The sequence below is a fragment of the Diadema antillarum genome, unplaced genomic scaffold, assembly GCF_040938485.1.
Source record: "Diadema antillarum isolate AM-2024a unplaced genomic scaffold, OU_Dant_1.0 seq00002344_RagTag, whole genome shotgun sequence".
Lineage (NCBI taxonomy): Eukaryota > Metazoa > Echinodermata > Echinoidea > Diadematoida > Diadematidae > Diadema > Diadema antillarum.
In genome coordinates this window covers 40442-64177 of record NW_027272959.1, presented here as the reverse complement: position 1 = coordinate 64177, position 23736 = coordinate 40442, and the positions used below count along the sequence as shown (strand labels likewise).

At 39.4% G+C, this 23736-nt stretch overlaps 1 protein-coding gene across 1 annotated transcript in view; it reads left to right on the top strand.

The window, feature by feature from the left end:
- The window catches only part of LOC139714623 (extracellular tyrosine-protein kinase PKDCC-like), a 62754-nt gene extending 39948 nt beyond the window's left edge, over positions 1-22806 (top strand). Inside the window, exons 3-5 of the mRNA XM_071626303.1 lie at positions 9028-9223; positions 17397-17651; positions 22203-22806. Of these exons, the coding sequence (XP_071482404.1) occupies positions 9028-9223; positions 17397-17608 (408 nt within the window). The 3' untranslated portion in view covers positions 17609-17651; positions 22203-22806. The remainder of the gene's footprint in view (positions 1-9027; positions 9224-17396; positions 17652-22202) is intronic.
- The last annotated feature ends 930 nt before the right edge of the window (positions 22807-23736 follow it).

Here is a 23736-nt window from a genome sequence, read left to right as displayed (position 1 = left end):
GGGTCAGGCTATGAGACGGAAGTGGAAATGGAGAGTCCGACTGTGTGTTAAAGGGGAACAGAGGGAAAAACAGAGCAAATAAAGTTTACCATGTTGGGAGAGCCACGAGGAAATGTCATACTATTGGTGTACGTCAAGTAACCAGCAATGACGTTCCCCCAGTAAATAATCTACCTGTAAAGTGCAGGATTTGTGAGCAGTTTTTACCCATTAGCCTTTTCATCTACTCAAAATGTCCTCATGATAACATTCGTAAACATAAAAACAAACCAAATTCCTTCCAAAATAATGGTAGAAGACATTCCAGAGTTTCACCTCTTACACCATTTTGATAGTTGTTCGTCTCCTTTATTGCATCTTCCCTCCACTTCTTGATGCTCAAAGTGCTGCATGAGAAGTAAACTAAAATGTCGCAAGAGCCAATTCAGCCCAGGGCATTGTCGCCCGTTGCCATGACAACATAATGCGATCATTATGAGTCTCAGTTATTGCATCTTCAACCCTACGTCTCTTGCCTCTCTCAGCTGTTCCGGCACATCCGTTTTGCTAGTTATCTTTTTTGGTCATCATAGAGGTCTTGAGTAAACTGAAGATATATTGAAATAGTTTCATCCGTGTATGAATTCATATTGTGTTGCACCAGTCGCTGTGTGGGACTTTCATGTGGCTGCACTTCAGTGTATGAGTCAAACATGTGATCCCACTCAAAATTTCATTGGAGACATTGCCCCCAATATAGATAGAACAGCTCGGCATGTTACAGCTTAGTCTACAGGTACTAAAAGAGTCTAACAGCGACATTGGACCCAAATTGTTTAGATTAAATCTGCTAATGGCTGTGAGAAAAGGTTACTTTTTTTCGTATTCCAATGTTGTCTGTCTCGTGAATGAGAACAGACCCATTTACTTATAAATGTCAGTGTGTCACACACCCACTCATAAATACCCCGCTCCCTGTTGTCTAAATAACGGGCTTGCCATAAAAACCTGCACAGCCACCAGTAATATGCTCTAGCTAACGTTCAGAAATGTGACAAAGCATTTGCTCCGGCTGATGGAGTGATTTTTTCCCCCTTCATTTTTATTTTGTTTATCATTTTTTTAATCTTGAAGCCACTCACTCAGCTGCCTGTCGTGCAGAGTCAACTTTGGACCACGTCCAAGTTTGACGGTGCTGATCAAAACAGGTTGCAGTCGTGACCAACTATTCTGCTCTCCAGGCAGCGAATCTTTCCTTCCTTACTCCTATCCCTATAACAGCACACCTTGTCATATAAGAACCACAAATCATATGGCTGCGCAATGTCTAATTCTAGAGGATGACACGTTACGTCTTGTAAGTGTTTCCAAGCCAAATGTAAATATTATATTTCATGTTTTCCAAACATCAAAGGAGTTTAAGATGCTATCAGCACAAAAGTTGAAACGTATTATCACTTTACATTGCTAAAAGGAGCTTTTAATAACTGTGATGTGAAATGTACATTCTTGTTATTTTTGTTTTTGCTTTTGAAAGTATCCACTGGAAAAAACAAAATGTGGAATTTGGGCAACCTTGCAGTATCAGAAGGGAAAGCAGTGAACTATTAACTCTTTATGTGCCATGGTGGAAACCCCCTGTGTGCCACGTTATTCTGAGACACGAAGAGAAAGAATTCTGTTTTTCCAATCTGTATAACTTCTACAAATTTCTGTTAAGCTGGACATAATAGTGAGCAAAGTTAAAGAGGAATGCCAAACTTTGCTTCCATATACAATGTATAACAATTCTATTTTCAATTTTTCTTTTGAATTACCAGTTGCTACATTACTGTAAAGGAATGACTTTTGCACATAAAATAGTGACAGAAACTTAAAGTGTACATGGAAAATCTAGTTGGGTACAGCGCTTGATAGTCATTCACCACATAGAATGCAAGCCGTATATGAGAGGAACAAAAGTGCGAGAAACGCTTTGATTGTACCGCGGGATTACCGATTTATCGATCGGTTTTGGCGGCTTTGTTTGTTGAGCAGAATATGCGAAGTTGACACGCCGTCGACTGAGTCGGACGTGCGAATGTGGCACATAAAGAGTTAAAAGGCATCGAAATCATCTTGCAAGGATAAATTTGTCTCTGCTCCAGATGATGATGACTATAGATGAAAAAAGAAAATGCTACAATAGTAAACTAGAAAAGCACTCTGATGAGAGTTCAGACCTCCGCCAAGCATGCAGCTCATTTCCACCACTGATCTTGTTCTTCCATAGAGATATCAGTGATTTCCACCCATACGTACTTATAGCATTGTGTGCTGAAAGTCGCCCAATTTCCCAATATAGAAGCCTTTGTAACGTCATAAACCCTCAGCTGCACGGCGCGCCTCGCCCTAGCAGAAACTAGAGCACGCACTTTAGTGTGCGCATGCAAACCTCAAATACGCGCAGCCTGAACTCCCAAGTTCATTGACCGGCCTACCTGCAAAATATCAAAAATCCTTCATAAATTCCCCCAAAATTCTCAGATCACTACCAAAATTTAATCATTTGTTACTTGTATCATTCTAAACCTTTCCTGCAAGTTTCATCCAAATCCGTTAACTACTTTTTGAGTTATTTTGCACACGGACAAACTAACTAACTAACTAACTAACTAACAAATAAACAAACCAACGGTAACGAAAACATAACTTCCTCCCTTGGCGGAGGTAATAAAGTATAATCTGAGTTGTTGCAATTATCATATCAATAGTTATCTAAATTTTATCATGGATGAAGACCAAGCCAGCAGAGCAACAGGAATATACAATATATGCACATCGCATTCTCTGCTTTAATACTTGTATGATGTATAACATAAACTTTAAGTTTGTGTGGATGACAACCGATATGTTTGTGTGTGATGATTGTGTAAGCCGTTGCCAGGACACCAGTAACTATAGTATACCACGATTGTCAGAAGCACTAGGCAACCAGTTCCACACTCTCTGTTTACATTTCTATGGACACCAAAATCATTCATCATTCATTTCTAGAGGAAATGAATTGGTTGGAAAGATTGAGCAAAGAGTAAATACTGAAATACAACTTGTAAAAGGATAGATTATGGCTGATAGAGGTACAATTTTGTATGTAGGCACCCCCTATAGTATGCCAGGGGGTCCCTGATTTTGCTCACAAGCAGTTCAACATGCACTGAAAAACTTTTGATGACATTGATCTAAAGCAGAATCCAATCACTGGTGTCAAAAGGGAAAGAAAGTTCAGTGTTTTCAAGCTGTTACCCTTAGATCTATGTGAAAATAAAACTTTGTGACTACAGTACCCCAAACTTGGCATGATGGAAACTTTATTGACATGTCCATGACCTTGAACACTTGTATAAACGGGATCATAGTAATATTAACTACTTCAAGTAGTTAATATTACTATGATCCTGTACTCAAAAATTCTCTGACCATGTGTGTGTGCAGTGGCCTCTCATCATTTTCAAGCTGATGCAAGCCATGTGAAATGAGAGAAATGAAGAAAAAAAAGTGTAAGACTCACTTTAGGGTCAGTTTTGGGGACATGCCATTTCTCCTTGGCCCAGAGCAGGGATTTGCTGGACCTTGGTCAATACAGGTGAATGCCATGAACCCCAAAATGCTGTTTCTGCTTTTTTGAATCTATTTATATTCACTGATACTTACCATCTAACTTTACAGACTGCTTGATTCCCATTAAAGTCAGAGATTGTTGTTTGGCTGACGAGGAGCAGGTCATGGAGCAATTTTTGCCTCGGGGGCCCACCAGAGGCACAAACAGATATGTAGCAGATATATTTGCTTGTGGGACTGGGGGTCTTATTTAAACCCCCAAGTATTAAGGGTAGATTTTGCTATACTTTGCAGTCACACTGGCCTTCTGTTGATTTAATACAGGAATTCTGGAGTATGAGTGTTTTTCCACTTAACCCTCCGATCACCACCGGCTTAAACTGTCCTGACATTGTACGCAGCCTGGTTGCCGTCGGTAATGGAAGACTTTGATGAAATTTCCACCATGTGCTTTGCTGTGGTAGCTGTTGCTGTTGACAGATCATCTTGATGAGGTATCCACGAGTCTGATATTGCGAGCAAATCAAAAATTGGGAGCTTCCTGACCTGTGTGGGAACAGTGCTTCAAGAGAGCCCCAATGCGGCCGTCTGCCGTCACAATTTCAGGTTGAAGCGCGGAAAAGTCGCATGAAAATAATCTGGAATCGCAGTCAGGTTTAAAAGTGTGTTGATTGGTGGTGTAATTTGACTCAGAAGATGGGGTGGTTTGGGTACAAGTGGGTGGAGTGCTGATGAAGTGAGGATGGTTGTGGAGTTACTTCAGCATCATGGAATTTTTTAATCTGGTAGCTTTTTTTTAACGTACTGTACTAAATGATACAAGTTAACTCTCCTAAGTAGTCGTGTTCACACCCCCCCCCCCGCCCCCGCCTCCCCCCCCCCCCAAAAAAAAAGAATATTAACTGTTGTTGAAAAATGATTTTGAAACAAAATGCAAAAATCTTTATTCTTGTCTGTGGACACACACACACACACACACACACTCACACACAATTACAGTTGTAGTTATAGTATGCTTGCAATATGTAGCATGATTCAAAAATCAATCCAACTGATGTGTTGGATGTACCTGTACAAAATATGTTATATTTCTTCACTACCCAGTTACTGGTGAATATTACACATCTTTCATCTACAATGTGATATGAAACCTTGCAAAGATATTTGAATATGGTTGGTGTAGACCGTCATCCCTTTTCACCCTTAGCCAGCTGCGTCCCAGTTTCCATCATAGCATGAAAGAAAGCTACATCTTTGTTACAGAGGTGGGGAGGGGGGGGGGGGGGCGGGGTGAAGGGAGGGGACCTGTGGAGAAAAATATAAGGTGGTGCCAGCCACCAGTTTTATGTTTAACTGGAACATGGCAGCATAATTGAGATCAAGAAAGGTGACTTTCTTTTGGTGGTATAATTCTGCCGCCGCTCCGCCGAACTCCATTGGCCCAGATACAGAGCATGACCCCCCTTCATGGGGAAAAAAGTTCGTCCTCAAGTTTCTCCTCCATCAGGAATGTATCGTAGGTGTTCTGGGTTCTGCTCAGGAGACTGCTAGCCTTTCAGAAAAATGAGATGCAGTGCCCATCTGCAGCTTGATGAAGAGACATTTCGATGATTGATTCACACATGAGGACAATATTGCTCCAGATATAGACTGTCTCTCAACATACAACCTCTTGATTGAAATTCAAAAAATATACCAGTATGCATGCTTTCCAGCATAATTATACTTATAAATTGCGAGTGCACTATACACTACACTGAATATCATATGCCAACACAGTGTATACACATTTTCTCTAGACAAAGAATAAATAAAGTTTCTGATTTTTTTTTTTTTTTACAAAGGTGAACCTAGTGAAAATTGTCATACAGCAAAAAAGAAAAAAAAAATACACACCTGAAAGTATTCATTCATTCATATTCATAATGTAGCTAAAAATGACTGTGAATTTTTTTAATAATGATGTCCAAGTGAATGTACATGCACTGCTGACAGTCATATAGAATATCAAAATTTCTCCAGTTAAATCAGCCAATTGGATAAGAATGTATCTGTTTCACAAAGTGACCCTTTCACTCCAATTTTCAAATTGGCTTCGGTGAATAGAATTAAATAACACAATGAGCATTGTTCAAGATTCATGACAATTTTTGTAATGAAATAAGGAACATATTGCATTTTCAATTTCCAAAGGTTTTTCACTCACAACAGTGATATTGAGTCACATACACTTATGAATGATGATTAGGCAAGGTTATTTTGTCATCTGCTTTTTCACAGCTCCTTCCATTATCAACAATATTGATTCTGTATTGTCATAAAAGTCAAAATATCTATTGTATTTCAGTTCACAGTATTTTCCTGGATTACAATGTTTGTTTGTGTGTGTGTGTGTGTGTGTGTGCGATTATGTGTTTTCAAATGTCTTATTGAAATTGCATTTTTGTTGGAAATGAAATGAAATGAAGTAAAATGAAAAGAAAAACATGCAATTTTGGAAATGCCTTTTTTTAATCTTCTGCTAGATTTTCTGTCTTTAGACTGATATTGACTATGGTTAATTAAGGTCAACTAAAAGTGCACTGATTTTGTCAGCGTAGTTTGTAATGCAGAAAAGAGAGTAAAATTCAGTCAAATTAAAGCCAGCTGTCACAATATCCACTCTAGCAATCTAATACTGTACCGGTATGCATTTTTATGCCTCCGCCACGAAGTGGTGCCGGAGGTATTATGTTTTCGGGTTGTCCGTCCGTCCGTCCGTCCGTCCATCCGTCCTTCCGTCCTTCCGTCCGTCCGTCCTTCCGTCCGTCCGTAATAAATTTTGTGGACAGGGTAACTATCAAAACCTTTTAAGGTATCCTAATGAAACTTGGCATGTATGTGTATTAGGGGGTGAAGTTGTGCCTATCAACTTTTGGGTGCACACGGTCAAGGTCAAAGGTCAAAAGGTCAAGGTCAAATACATAAATTTTCACTATTTCCTCCATATCTATGCAATGCCTGAAGATATTTTCTTGAAACTTAGTGCAAACATGTATTACCCAATTAAGATTCTCTGGTGAAAGTTTTGGGTCATGAGGTCAAAGGTCAAAGGTCAAAAGGTTAAGTTAAGATATTAAAACTTCGCTTTTTTCTCCGTACCTTGGAAATTGTTCAAGGTATCTTCATGGAACATAGTATATATACACGTACTGACTGGCAGTTATTATCTAGAGAATCTAGGGTTCATAGGGTCAAAGGTCAGGGGTCAAAGGTCAAGTGCAACACTTCAAATTTTTTCTATTTCCCTCATACATGTATTTATGTAATGCCAGCAATTTTTTTTTTTTTACACTTGGTGTATGCATGTATAACCTAGATTATCTGGAAATTTTCTTTTTCTCTTTTTTTTTTTTTGGGGGGGGGGGTGGGGGTTTGCCTCAAAGGTCAAAAGGTCAAAGATCAAGGGAAAGTGCGGAACTAATTTTTTCCTCCATATCTCAGAAGTTGCTCAAGTTATCTTGACACTTACTACATATTTATGCATTTTCTGCCTGACAGTGATTATCCTATGAATTTTAGGGTCAAAGGCCAAAAAAAAAAATGATAACAGTGTACTTTTCAATACAGAAATTACACTTTTTCTCCATACCTTGAAATTACAGTATTCATACACTTATGAATGGGTCAAAGTCAAGTTAAAGTCCTTGAATCCCCAAATACATGCTCTCCTATTCATCTAATTAAACCTAGGTAAAGGAAGGTGAACATTCAACACATTTGTGACAAACATGTAATTTCAATATTTTGCCAATATCGTGAAAATGTAATTATACATTGTCCACATATACTATAGACCTATTAGGAGAATCATACATTATGGCGGAGGCATAGCAGTCGCCTTAGCGACATTTCTAGTTTGATACTGTAACAGGAATGTCAGACCTTAGTCTTGCAATGTTATAGCAACTACTTGCTAATTAAAACCACCCCTAGATGTCTGAATTGCTGGTTTCAATTAGAGGTCAGGGGTGTTTTTCATCAAGTTGATGATATCCCTAGAGCTGTCACTGATCGTGTTGTTCTGTCATGCTAAAAGCCAGCGGGAGAGGTGTTTTTTTGGTATTCAGTGTCAGGGCGATAAATATTGAATATTTCCTGCAGAGAAAATGGTGGTATAGAGTGTTAGAAGGCCTCATGCATTTAATTTAATCTGTGATAAGCTTGTTTGCGCTGTGGATTAAGTATTTTATCTCACATATGATAGGACCTGCCTACTATCTTTGTGTGTGTGTGTGTGTGTGTGTGTGTGTGTGTGATAAACAGATTAAATTCCAGTCAAAAAAAAAGGAGGAAAGCCTGAAATATGATGATTACTAGTATGTGCTAGCTGTGTAGTATCAACCTTATCACCTGATCTGCTGAATATCAACTCTCAAAGTCGGAATTTGTGTGAAAGATGGGCAGGATATATAATGCAATGGATCACACATTTCAAGGTATCCAACACCCTGCATTGGCCAATCTGACCTTCCGGCTGTTTGCATCGCTTGATTTCGCCAGAATATTCACACCTGCACTACTTTGATCTCTGCAGTTCTTGAATGAGCCTAGAAACCAATAGATTTGAAATCTGGTGACAGGGTGTGATGTACTCATCCTAAAAGACCTAGATCCTACTTGACAACAATTGGGGTTGTGCAATTGTTGTAAGTGACATTGATATTGCACTTGCAGGTGCCATGTCAACAACACAGGTGATTGGCCATTGCCAAGTGGCTACCACAGGTGTAGCAAGAAAGTGTTGTTGCCAGTTGGCTTCCACAGGTGCAGCAGCAATGTGTTGTTGCCATAGTTGATGCTTGTATTTTAATAGTGCTTTATTCAAAAAGGGCTTTGCCAAGAAGACATTTTCCTTGTAAAGACGGAGGAGTACCAGGTACATATTGATCAAAAGGGTTGATATGCTCACTGCTATTTATGCTTATTTAGAGACATCAAATATATAAAGGTGATGAAGTCCTGAATTTTGTAAATACGGTGCTCTGACAGCATGGCAAACCTGTGATCATTGCAGGACTTTGTATTTAATTTGTTACAAAAATGGTAATAAAAGAAACAGAGATTCGCTTAGCATGTTGAGATAGAGAATACGAGTAGCTTAAGGGTTGCAAGGGAGTCGAAAAGAGCGGCCATTATAGACAGGTGGCCGCTATAGACAGGTGTTTGCTAAGACAGGTTTGACTGTATAATAATAAATCAGTATGTATCCATCTATCTGTCATCAATCAATCAGTCCATCTGCTAGTCTATTAATCTGTCTATCCATCTAATCTGTTGAAAATGAAAAAAAAAAATAAATGTATAAATGAATGAATCTACAACGTATAGACTTTTTCCCATCTGTCTATCCATAACAATGTGATTGTATTTACTTTATTTTTGTTTCACGTCCCTCCATCCTCCCAGCTTTGTATGGACATGGGCAACCTGTTGCAGTTCCTGGAGAGCTCCCCCATGGGCAGCACGGCGATCAGCGACTTCCGCGATGAACAGTTTGTCCTGGTCGATGGCGTGCTGGTGCTGGCAGACGTCGACGACCTCAGCAGCACGGAGCCTGACTGCGACAAGAACCTGCAGTGCCTCGTCGAAGGCAAGTCGGTTGGTGAGTTTGCATCTGCTTTGAAGTTTGATTGAGAAAAGCAAAGAAATGGGCGAGGCCTACCAAAATCCATCAAGACAAAAACTATAAAAGTCGCCTACTGTTTGCACCATTTATTTCGCGAGGTTTTTATTTCGTGAGATGGGGGCTATGTTGCAAATTTGAAGACATGCAAAATTATTAACTCTGATCTCAACATGAATGTGACATGCACCCATACTTTTCTCCCTTTAGTAGGGCCTACTGTATTCCTTGATCGTGAAGTTAGCCACTCGCGAAATTGTCGGGAAGTCCTGATTCGTCAAGAATTAGAAACGTTGAGTATATATTGCATATACAGTATGTGAGAGACATAGTTCATATTATTACAGAAGTCATATCTGTTGACAGAATACAAAAATACGATTATTTAGTATGGTCAGTATAGATATTCACCACCTTAATTTTCATACTGGAAGTTTGGCATGCTGTGACTGTGGTCAATAATTCTGGCCTCCACTCTCGGCCCATAGGAAAGAAAAAGGGAAAGGATATAGCAAATACATTGCTGATGTTCAGGTATTTAGAGATGACATGCTCACGACAGTTGCCTTATTGATTTTCCTCAGAATAAGGACAGTGCAACTGTACCTGGCATTTATCAACAGCACAGTTTACTTGCCAAATATTACATCATCTGCCCTCATCATTCAAGATCAAAAAATTTTTGGCTCTAAATTCAGATTTCCTTAGGCATTTCGTCGAAAATCTGAAATGGTATGTTGTAACTTCCCGAAGAGGATGTGTTGATTTCACCAGGTGATGCTTCACTTGATTGCGCAATACACACATCATGCCATCGTGGATGGAGCACCCAAGATCCGAAGAAAAATGAAATGCTTTCAATGTAGGAGTACTGTAAAAGTGGAAATTTGCGTGGTGTTGAAATTTTCGCGCATTTCGCGCAATCCAAAACCAGCGCGAAAATAAAAGCATGCGAATATTTTTGCTTGCCATATGTTCCAGTAGTTGATGTCTGGATTCCATGGAATTACATAAAAACACGTGAAATTCTTCTTACCCAGCCGAGCGCGAAAAATTAGTCGCGCGAAAATATCCACTTTTACAGTAGTCTGGTGTGTTTGTTTGTGCTGTATGATAAACATTGAAAACCTTGAGAGTGAAAATACTTTATTTGTCAGCGCTGGCCCCTCCTGACTGGTGTATTTGAATGCATGTTGCTTTGTGTGTACTGGAAGAGGTGTGTGTTTGTGCATCTGTTTGTGTGTATGTGGGTGTGGGTGATGTCTGTGTGTGTGTGTGTGAGAGAGAGAGAGAGAGTGTGTGTGTGTCTGCTTGTCTATGTGTGTGTTTCTTGGTGTCGTTCAGATTGTTATCAACTCAATCAATTTCTAGGAGAGAATCTGATAACTTCAATTCATCATCTTCCCTTTTTACCTTTTTTTTTTTCCAATAAAATGGTATATGGCAGACGCTACAATTTTTTCACACACAAAAATGAAAATTAGCATAGCAGACAACAGGAGGAAGGAAAACCCATTTTCTCCCTTTTCCCTTCCCTCCCTGTGGATAAAGACCTTGTTTCTCAGCGTGCAGGCTGTGAGTGAACATGCTGAGCTGTCCTAGTCTGTTGTGATAAGAAGTATGATGGGTGATTGAAACAGAGGAACGACTTGGCTATCACATCACACATAAGACTGTTTCTATTTTTGGTTTCTCTTTCTTTTGCCATATTTTGAAACGATTTTTTTTGACACTATGAGAAAACTTCTTAAACCAGGCAAATCAAAATCTTGATGTTTATAAATTGATCTTCCTTTTTCTAGTTCCTCACATTCAAAAAACTTTCCCAAACAGTTTTTATTTTTGTGTGGTGGAAATGAGTCACACAAGAATGGAAAAAGTGTAGGATAGTAATTGTTATAGACCAGTTTCTAATAGCTACAGAGCATGTAAATTGCATTTACACAATATGTGGACAATAATCGTGCAAATCATTATTACAATATTGATGTTATCATAAAACCATAATTAGATTGATTACATTGTATTTCCTTGTTCCCCCGTCCACTGTGGAATTACATTGTAGATGGTCATAGAAGTAGACATAAACATTCAAAATACTTTTTGACTTCATTATTTTTAACAGGCATTCATCCATACATATATAAAAAAACAAACAAACACACACAACTTAAAAAACCAGGGGTATCGTAGAACACCAAGTTGTAAGCAGCAAGGCTATTTTGAGCTGAAGAAAGAAAACATTGAATATATGTTTGTGTGCATATATATACCTGTATATCATATCATATCATATCATATCATATCATATCATATCATATCATATCATATCATATCATATCATATATTATATTATATTATATATCATATCATATCATATCATATCATATCATATCATATCATATCATACCATATCATATCATATCATATATCATATCATCTTGAATCATATCATATCATCTTGTATCATATCATGTTATATCCAGTACGCTGATACACAAGATGGCCTGTACTGTATTGAAAGAAGAAGACATCATATCATATCATATCATATCATAACCAGTAGGCTTATACAACACAAGGTGGCCTGTACTTTATTGAAAGAGGAAGATATATCATATGATTTATCGTATTCTTCATATCATATCATACCATACCATACCATACCATACATCATGTTGTGTTGTGTCATGTTGTATAATTGTATCTTATTGTATGGTATTGCATTGTATTGCACCATATCATATCATATCATATCGTATCATATCATATCATACAATTGTATATCCAAATGAGCTTAGGTAGGGTGACTGGTGGGTTGAGAGAGGGAGAGAGAGAAAGGGGATCAGAGTATAGAGGAGTGTCTAGAGGAAGTCACCTGTCCTTGTCCAGGTCCCCGTTCCCCTCCACCATGGGTGGAATCTGCCTTTAACTTCCATCTTTTCCTGAAGGGAGAAGCTTTGTTGACGTGTGTTTTGACAGGTGTGTGGGCGAGTGTGGGGCAAGTGTCAACACATGGCGCTGTACGCACGACAACGAAAGAGAAACATTCCAGCACAGGTGATCCAGTGTCCTAGGGAATTAGTGAGAAGAGCAATGAATGAACATTGGGTTGTATGAAGTGTTTGAGTCATAGATCTTTCTGTTCAATGGTGCACAGGATTTATAAAATGCAATCACCTGAGCATTATGACAGCAAATACTACATGTATATCCTTGCCCCCCCCCCCCCCCCCACTTCCTCTCCTTCCTTTGTATGCAGTACTTTGGTAATGATGACATTAATGATTGCTCAAGGGAAATTAATGTGGTTGTTACCAACAGGTGGTTACTATGGCAGGTTTGCCTGTGTAGAGTATCAGAGCGTGATGTTATAGCCATTCATCACCTTGGATACTGGTTCTAAACAACCTCACCTGGCCTAAAGGTTTATCTTACAATATGTGGGATGTGCATCTACAATGTCATCACTTCAGCACTTTGTTTACATACAGTGTGTACATTATACAAACATGTTATACATTGTTTAATCATGACTTTATTCAAGTTCAAGTAAGTGTGAGAATAACAAATATACAAAAGAACCAGGTCCACCGTTTCATTCAAAACGAATGGCAGGTTTAGACACGTACATGGGGATACAAAACAACAATATTAGAGTTTGCATTATTGCAACCCATATCACACATAGAATATCAGATATTACCGGTGATCAATCAATAAAAACAATCAATACATAATACTATTTCTGTGTTACATTAACAGCAGTGATGTAGTTATCATCCGCAGTATTAATACAATAATCCGCATTAAAATATAATATAATAAATTATACAAATACACATATAGGCCTATATATATGCATATACATACATATACACACACATACATATATACAAAAAAAAACCCCACATAAACCTTATTGTCATCATCATCTCATCAAATCTTCACCAACGTTAATCTTTATTTGGCTCTGTGCCCCATACCCCTACCACATTATCAGAACCCATCTTATTTACAACTATCAATCTTTTTCAACCTAAAACCAAAAACTATAAACAAACATTTCTACATTTTTTTTTTCAATTACCCATTCACCCATAATATTACAGTGCATCAATACTAATCTCATCTCAACTTTCCAAACATATCATTTAACCTCAAATTCCTTTCCTTTCCCAACAAAAAACAAAACATAAAAAATGCGAAATCCAAACCAGCCGCAGCGGCAGAATAAGCTTTCACCCGCTATCCCCATCTCATACCTGCGGCTACCCTTCTCCTCCCCCCCCCCCCCTCTCCCGGGAAAAAAAAAAATCTACAGCCAATACCACATATAAACCGTAAATATTTGCGCCTGTATATTATACAAACAGTAAATATCTATATTGATAATTATAACATACCTCAAACAATATTCTACAATTATATCACATACATAACACATGATTACAAACATGTGTCTTACAGACCGGCAAACATATTCCTGTACTTCCACGTCGGCTTCATAGTGGGTGCGAATATTGCATAACTAATAAGTCATGGATCTAGGTGCCGTACCTCCCCCCAAGCTCTCTCTTTCCTGGCATAAAATATTGAAAAAGAGGAGAGTATGGCGAGTTTAGAGAGTGTCTGGAAAAATTCGTTTGGACGAATCTTTGAACCTGTTGTTCTCAGAATTCGCTTTAAACGGCTTTTGTTCCCCCGGTCTATTAGGCCCCTTGCCCCGACTTCTATCGCGTGGAATGACACTGAGTAGCCCTTATCCTAGATGTCCCGCACAATTGAATTATACTTTTCTACTTTTCTTTGATGTGCATCCTTGAGGTTCATTTCAAAGGGAACAGTTAGTTCAACAATCGTGATATCTTGTTCTTCCTTAAGGATAACTAAATCTGGGCGCAAACTTGTAGTGAGAATATGGGGAGGTATGGTGCCCCCGGCGATTAAGTGCCCCTCTAAGTCAGTGTAAATCGTCCCGTTGGACAGATTTTCAAGAAATGTTTTATACATATACCTCAGCAGGTTGTTATGACGCCACTCGTATCTATCTAGAAAAACTGGGCAGTTTGAAAGTATATGATGCAAAGTGCCAGTGGTGCCCGGGCAGAAGACACATTTATCACTGAGGCGTTTACCCCAGGTGTGCAAGTTTGTGTAGGAGGGCAGAGAATCTATACACGCATTGATAATGAAACTGAGAACTCTTTTGGGGAGGTTATACATGATCGATTTCCATGTTAGATTCTCATTTTCCAGTAACAGTAATGATGTGAATTTCCCCTGCACTAAGAGTGGCGCTACTCGATCAGTCCAGTATTTCACTGTATCCTCCTCTATTACCTGCTTAACCATTTTCTTTACTGCGTTCCATGAGCTTGTCTGCACATTAACTAAATTTTCCACTTTACCATGAGTTACGTTACAATTCACAACAGTGGACTGTTTACGTGCCCAATTTGACTCTCTTTCAATGGCGGAGTCAATCGCTTGGTTAACGACACTATCAGCTTTGACTCTCGATCTGGTGAAAGCTAGAGATTGAGACTGGCGGTAGATGTCAGATAGGCTGGGGATGTTGAGACCATGGGGTAAGTGAACAATGGCGATGTTAGCACCACGAGCGGGAACACCTAACCATTTTTTCAGATATTTGTCGGTCATTACATCGAGTTTATCTAGGTGGGTCTTTTGCAGTGTATGAACTGTAAGCAAAAAACGGATAGAATTTAGTAGGTAACATGAATAGATGGCGACCTTAAACTCCGGACGGACACATGTTTCTTCAATTCTTTGCATCTTGACCATTATTTCATTGTGAACGAACTCGCATACTTCGGCTGGTTTGCCACTAAAACAAATATGCGAACCCAGAAATTTATGAGACTTTTCTTTGATTGAACGAATACGTTCAGAGCCGATTGAATAGTCAATCTCTTTAGGGACACCACCGCAGATAGAAAGACTGCAGCATTTGGAAGGTTTTAGTTTGAGTCCCATTGACGCTGTGTATGAGTGCAATTGGTCAATTATTTTTTGATGTTGTACTTTGTTGTTCGTGATCAAACTAAAATCGTCTGCGTACGGAGTTGTTATGATTCTGGTGCCATTCAGATCATACCCCAGTCTATCCTTCATCTGTCCGAGATATTCGATAAGGGGGTTGAAACATAACAGAAAAATCATAGGTGAGAGGGGGTCTCCCTGAAACACGCCTTTTTTAAACGTGAAAGGTTGAGACAGCCATTTGTTACCTTTTACACTACCTTGCAATCTACCGTACAGATTGTCGATGTACACCGATAGATTGGTTGGTACATGAAAACGATGCAAGGAATGGGATATCAACTCGTGGCCAACACTCCCAAAAGCATCCGCCAGATCGAAAAACGTTAGATGCACTGTGCGTTTCTTGGCTTTACTGTGCGCAATTATTTCATGTAAGACTTGATTATGCTCGACACAACCATTAACTCCATTGATGAAAGCCTTCTGCACATTCGAGTCAATGAAACAATTTGTAGTCAGATAACATGCTAGACGGTTTGCGAGTATTTGGTGGAAAATTTTACTTACACAAGAAGTTAACGAAATCATTGTGAAATTTTCCGGTACATTTGTATCCCCGGCCTTATGTATCAGCGTTGCTTGGCAACAGGACCAGCTCTCAGGGGGGTCATTTGTTTCAAGAAGTAGTTGAGAAAATAGAGTGGCCAAAAAATGGTGAACACAAGGAGTATTTCTAAGCAAGCCGTACATAAGGCCATCTGGCCCGGGAGAGGAAGAAGCCTTCTTGGCTTGTAATACTAATTTCACTTGTTTAGGTGTAACCGGGGTTAAATCAAATTCATAATTTCTTTCATCTACGTTTATGTATGGGAACCATTGGAGCTGATTAAAATCGATATGCTCAGCTCGGGAGTATCTTTGTGGATAATACTCATCTGCCATTTCTTTCGAGAAGGAAATATTGGGGGTAGCTTTATTAAAGTCTCCGTTACATACTTGTTTTGAGAAGTTCCAGAAGTCTTTTCTGTAGAGATTTTCCTGGTAGGCTGCCGTTTTTCCAGCTTTCCTTTTGTCAGATCGCTTTTTCAGAAAAGATACTGCTTTAACTGCTGACCGAAAGTTTTTTCTGTCTTCCTCAGTGCTTTCCTTGCCAAATGCTTTTCGACGGAGAATGTTTTTCTTTTTTCGCGCGTCAGCTAGAGTTTTTGGTTCATGTTCGACGTATGCTCGTGAGTTGTTTTCTTTGACGAAGTCGGGTTGCGAAGCGAAGTAGCCGAAGACGGTATGGCTGAAAGAGTCGGCGGCCTCCTTGGGGGTCAAGATGCGGTGATTTAGGTCACGATGAATAGGTGCTATGAGTTCTTTCAGCTCATTGTTCCTTTGCTGCCATTCATTCCTCTCATACTGTGGGATGGCTAAGCGAGTGAAAGCCTCAGTCTGAGCTATGTAGATGATTAGCAGCAGGACGACGGAATGCAGTATACCTTTGCGGCCCATTATGCACTTGCGAAGCTTGATCACGTGGTCAGCTAGGTGGCGCCACTAAAACCTTTGATAAGGTAGCAGCTGGAAAGGTAGGGGGCTGACGGCGATCGGCTAGTGGGGTTGGTCAGCGGGTCGTCACCTTGAGCACCCGTTATGGTCGTTGTAATTTCCGAATAAGAAAATACGGAATGTTCTGCCGATATTTTCTCAAATATCAACCGATAACATATCAAATTCAACGACGGATTAAAATGTTGAGACACTCACCAAAACAGTGATAACAATAACGATGTCGGCGGGCGCGGTCAAATCCGGAATTTTGGGCAAAATTTTGCAGCGGTGAAGAACCTTTCCGAGATTGCCGTTGCGCCCTCTATACATAACATTGTATTTGTACATACTGTAAAACCAGAAATATTTGTGGCATGAAATTTTTGCAAATTGAAACTCAGTGCCCTTTTTGCGGCATGAAATTTTTTTGAATTGCCACTGGCATTCAGTGCATTTTAATTCCATGAATCTTGGCTATCGTGAAATTTGTGAAATTAAATGCACAGGAAAATTTCTGGTTTTTACAGTACATTTAGCCTACATTATATTAATATTATTCATATTCATATATATTTCCATTCGCGTCTGTTTTACATCTGAATTGCAGTCAAGTGTGCCAGCAACATGAAGTGTGGGGGACTCAACGCCCATCTCAACCTGCAGCGGGCCTACGACGTCTTCATCGGGCCACTTCTTAGCCACCAGGTGCCCACCCCGCTCCAGGCCGCCACTCGGCGGCTCCTCAAGTCCCTCAGGCGGGGCGACCTCGACGCCGAGGGTATGGTGTACCGGCTGAAGAACCTGCAGTCGGTCCCTTGACCACTCCATCCTGCCCCCCTGCACAGTGGTCAACCCACAACGGGTGAGTTACATGTAGGTGGTGGACAAACACACTTTTGTGTTCATATTTCATACAGACAGAGAGATAAGATCTTCCAATAGTGTATGTTGACTTTGTGTTTTTATTTGTTCAACTGCATTCATGTGAAATCCAGGAAGATTTGTGTCCTGGAAGCCTGCACATAATTTTAGGTAAAAACTATAGCAGTGGTGTGGTGTGTTTTCTTTTTCTTTTCTTTTATGTTAGTTTTTTTTTTTAACTTTCTGCATTTTAATGTGTTCCTCAAGAATATTTGAATACACAAGTAGGTGAGAGTCAGATTTTGACAAATATTGTACCCCCCCCCCCCCCACCAAAATTATAATAATTGAAGTTCTGGAAATACCAACAAATGAAAAAAGTCTTCACCAGTTCTCTGAGCACTGTTTCACGTAGTAACCTGACAAACATCACAAGCTCTTGTACAAGTAAATATGTAAGGAATGAAGGCATTGCAAGACTAATCAGATTTCCTGAAAATCTTTGTGCAATCTGCAAGAAAAATCAGACATGTTTGAGAATATGATAAGATATCATTGCAAAGAATATGGAAAGAAAAACAAGAATATTGATTTCGTACTCATGAAATGGGAAATGGTGTTGTGTGTAATTTCAAAAACAGATCTCATTCCACATTTTCAAAAACATACGTAGACCAGTCTCAGAATTAATCAGAGGGCTATGCACAGTTCTTTACAAAGGGAAGCTTGGACAAAAGTATAAATGAACCATAACTGAGCTGTCACACACCTGTACATTGCAATAGAGGGGGAAGCAAACAAACAAATATCTGCTAACATATGAAAATACTGACAGTTACTGGATACATGTATATCAAATATTCATCAATTTATTGGAAAACAATGCAAAACTCTCTCAGACGTAGCATCAAAATATGGAAAGGAAAAAAGAGAAAAGATTTGTCGATGGCTCCGTCAAGTCATGGAGGAGTGGTGCACAATCCAGGACCTTTGAGTATGCGTTGCAGCATTCTGTCATTTAGGTGTAAAGCGGATTTACAGGTGTGTGGTCGTCAACAGAAGGGGACATAAGCATGACGTTGCGTCCCGCCGTCGGTCGCGCCACCCGCCCTTTCAGCTCAGTCAGGGTTGGGATGGGGTTCAAGTTCACGCCACCCCTCTGGCGGCAGACCAGACTGTAAACGAGATAAGCAGGAATTCTTGCGATTCCCTTCATGCTCCTCGATCATCCTGCATAAACGTATCCATTCATCCCCTTAATTGAGAGCTATGTGGTTTTTTGGCGAGGCGACGAGCATCAGACGGGCAAACGGATAAACACGTACCTGGCAGGTCTGCTTTGTATTTTACCTTGCCATGCTTGGAGCCAAAACTAATGATGCGTAAATGTCACATGTTTGGCTCCTCTTCTGAGATTGACGGAAGAAAATAAAGAAAGAGAAAAGAAGCTGGATATCTATGCAATATTTCACTTTGCAGTATTTAGATAGTAATAGGACAGAACCATCAGTAGGTTTATATCCTTCTTTTTTATTATTTTAATGGAATCAAAAACTGCAAAATCGTAAGTGCACTCATTCCCACATTTCTGTAGAAAATCTAAAAACTCTTTCAAATTAGATCCATTGTCATTATTCCTGTTCCATACCTGCTGGGTCTGCCATTACCCAACCCTCTATCTTCCCTTGAAAACGGGCCAAGAGGCAAAACCACAAGGAAGTACACAAAATTCAAATGACTTTGGATTCAAATACCTTTCCGTCATTGGACTTTAAAGTTCCTGTGTCCCTTTTGCAACCCTGAAAATTAGATTCCTTTCCTAAGCTGGTACATGTGTATATTGTAGAGATACATTTGTAGGTAATTTGGACCTTTCCTCAGAATAACAAAACTGCAAATTTCTGTATGATGGAGTGGGAATATGGACTGTAGATATCCAGTGAATTGATTCTATCTTCAAAAAAGATTCCAACCGTTATTCTCGGTTCAAGAAAGGAGTGTACTATGAAGTGACATGGGGTTAGTTTTTCATTTCTTTTACAAAAACTCTGAGGTTTGTAACTGTAAGGTTTCAAAGACGATGTTGGGAGACATTATTTTTCAACCATGCAAAATTTTATGACTTTTCCAAAGGGGATATTTAACCTTTAAGGGACAGGAAATAGTCATCCTGAAGCTAGCAGTAAGATTTGTATACATACATTCAGGGGCGGATGTATGGAGAGCTCCATAATGGAATGAATCAATCAATATCCCCATCATCCACTGACTGACAGCCAGTCATTGGTTCCCTGCCAACTGTTGTATTTCTGTCAGCTTGATATGACAGACACAAATGAAAATCTTCAGTCTGGAACATTTGCTCAAATCAATTTGAAATATATCATGCGCACAGACTCAGAGGTATAGATGTACAATGGACTTATGTACGTCACTCCCCCCCCCCCCCCCAAAAAAAAAAAAAAATAATAATAATAATAAATAAATAAAATTTTAAAAAATAAAAAAAATAAAAAAAAATAAAAAAATAAAAAATAACATAAAAAATAAACAAAAAAATAAAAAATAAATAAATAAATAAATAAAAATTTATATATATATTTTTTTCATTTGTTGCTGTACATTCCACTTGAATGTTCAAATATACAAAATCATGAAATATGATATTTCCTGTCGAGAAGTATACTTGAACATACTACTTGAATGTACATACATGCACATGCACACACATTATCTGACTGACTGCCCAGCTCAAAACGCACAAAAAGTAGACCAAAATAAATGTCCACTTTTCTACATAGTTCAAAGAAGTGCAATGTAAGCTCTAAGCTTTAAACATATAACTTGTTCAAATTTTGACCACTCTAACCCATTCAAAACATGCTTGAAATGAGAGAGAGTTAGGAGATGCAGTTGCATAGAAAAAAGGGAGAAAATAGGATTTAAAGATTAGGGTCACTCAGGCATGCTGTGCAAAAGTACACTGTATCAATGAAAATATACGTGTACAATATAATCTATTTCGCAGTGAAAGCAGCATCAGTAGAAAAAAGATATGTGCCAGAAAAACTGCTAATATCTCAATTTCTGTTTTGTTTTAAGCTGCCAAATTTTTTACAGAAGTAGAGAAAAGATTACTCTCCCAGGTATAGAGACAGACTTTAGAAATTTGAGTCTTTAAACCCAAATGATTATTTTGGTCCATTACAGAGAATTCTAATCTTGATCATGATGTATGTGTGTATACAAATGTATTAATATACGTGACCTTTCACTATTTCTTACTTGAGACATGTTGTCATGTGCGTGAGGATTACGCAGACAATGAGAGGAAATATAAGGAACAAGAGAACTTTCCTACTGCCAAACCTAAGATGTGTCTGGTCTGACTAGGCTTTGACATGTGCCCTCCTGACGCGAGTTACCATGGTTGCAGATTGAATTGCGTTGAAGAAAAACCTTGGAGGATGTCCAAATAAAACATTGTTTACAAAGGAAAACAAAACAACCACTGAAAAGACAACAAAACAAATGTTAAAAAAACTCATCTCAGTCCTTGTACATTATAAATATACGATCACACCCCTTTGTGCAGTTGGCAATTTGCCAACACGTCTAGCCAGTGATTATATAACGATAATAAGTCTACTGACCAATTTCACAATCATCTCACTGTGGCTGGATGGCTGTCCAAACCAAGTCAATCAAATTCCTTTCTGAAAGAACAAAAAAAAGTTGCAGAGCTGACCAGATAGAGTTCTTTTGCCCTTTATTTAGCAGAAAGCTACAAAGCCGCCCCAATCATTGTGTAATCATACCCTTTTATTGTGCATGGCAATTTGCCAACACATCCAGTCGATTATATCATTGCAATATTGAGTGGGTCAACTCCATTTTTTTTCTTTCCTTTTTTTTTTTTGTGCTGGCACACAATCTAGTATTAATTGTGTGGGCAATTTAGTCATTATCCAATCACAGCCACTAAGAGTACATTGCTAGTCACTACTCTCATCTAAGACGTAAGCAGTTGTCCTGCCTGTAAAGAGCTTGATGGGACTAAAGAAGGATAACTACTCTTATTAATCACATTTGTTGAAGTGATGTACAGTGCTGTTGGCCCCTCTTTGCACAATTTTCAATTTCTTTTCCCAGAAAGGAACAGTCAAGAGAAAAGGAAAATTTATCCATCAGTTCTGTGAATAAGGAAGCCAATTTTGTCATCTTTCCTTCTTCCTTTTTGCTAGTACAAACATCTGTTTGTTATATTTGCCACTAGCAATGTCATTTTTATGAACTTCATGCTGGCTTCACGCCAGTGTTACATTCTGTGAGGAGCTGTGTGTGCATCCTGCCTGACGTTATTTCCTCAAGAAAAATGCTGCTGTGCTATTTTTGGTCACACACTTTTCTTGAAATACCATCATGTGCCATTTTCATTACCCCCCAAGACATTGACTTCTGTTTTTTGAGAACTGATAGTGTTGGAAGACTCCTCTTGTCGTAGGCATCCACGAATTGGCGTTCCTTACACGTATCATTTTTCTCCCAACAGATGGCGGAGAGGATGCATGTTTTGACAACTGGCTCGGGCCCCGCCTGGAGACGGCTGAAGCTCGCAAAGGATGCTGGGAATATGACGCCGCGGGGAGACACGAGCATGAGGTCACGGCTGAGGCGAGGAAATCGTACTTGCCCCCGGTGACAACCCAAGCACCCTTTTACCAGCGTTTGCCAAAAAACATCTCAAGTATGCGTGGAATGCAACGGGAGCTGAAAGAAGAAGATAAGAAGTCAACAGGAAGCTGAATGTTATTCTCCCAAACCTTCCCCCCCCCCCCACTCCGACCCATGCTAGAGGAAGTGACAGGGAACATACACTGTAGTGACGGATGTTGCACTTCGTGAGGAGATCGGAGGTCTGCCATGTTTTAGGAGTCGGCACCCGTCATAGTGGAAGAAGAAAATTCATGTTTGAAACCAAATCGTGGGCTGTCTGTGGTTTCCTATCTATCGTCATGGGTGAACTGCTGAGGTCGTTGACCCCCAAAGACCTGCTAAAGACCCAATAGCGCAAGGAAACTTTCCCTGCCCACCGGGGTATGTTCAAAACTCTGAATAGCACCCACGTCAGCCATGTGCCAGCGAATATGCGCATCAAAGCGGAGGCTCATCGGTAAAGGTGGACTCCAGTGGAGATCCTTCGGCTGTGTGTATGCTTACATAGAGATCAGTGGTAAAGCTATGCACAGTTTGATACACAGATTCTCAAATATACCCAAACTGGGATCACCTTCCCACTCCGTGAATCCCCATGCTATGGGATCTTTAAGGCTACGTCCGTCGGATATCAGCCCCCCATAATGCGTCATTTTACAGGAGGTTAGACAGACAGGGAAGTGGTTTCATCATGAAGATGCAAGAAACAATAACATTATCTGTTTAAGTGAACATTTTCTCTGTTTTGTTTTTTTTTTGGTTGTGGTGGCTGTGTTTCGCCCTCTTGTGAGATTTGTTGTAAGCATCAACTATCAGAGTGTTGAATGCATTGTCATTAGTGAGCTATGAGTGGGATTCCTATGTAGGTAAATGTACCCTACACCTGTCCCAAATAAACATAGAAAAAGAAATGAGCAACATGACTGAATGGACCAAACATAAATAATCCCTAAATAAAAAAAAGATTAAAAAAAATCAAAGTTAGATTTTTTATCAGCAACAACATGAAACAGTGTTATTTGTTTCCCAAGAAAAAAGAAAGAGATGATATCTGCTCGTTGATGACTGTGTCACTGATGTATTCGTGGGTAAAATGGGGTGGAGTCAATGTAGTAGCATCGTTGGTGGAAGGACAATCGAGAAAACTTTCACAAACTGTATGGCTTCTATTTGGGGTGAGAGAAAGAGAGGGAGAGAGGTTTGGAGTTGAGACTAGTCAGTCTTCTATGATTAGATAGGTAGGAAACCAAACTAAGACAGTCATATCTATTCTCAGTTGACAAGCAAATGGGCATAAGACACATGGTCAAAAGTATATAGATGTAACAAAGCCCTTCTGCTTGTCAACTGACAATGTTATCACACCAAAG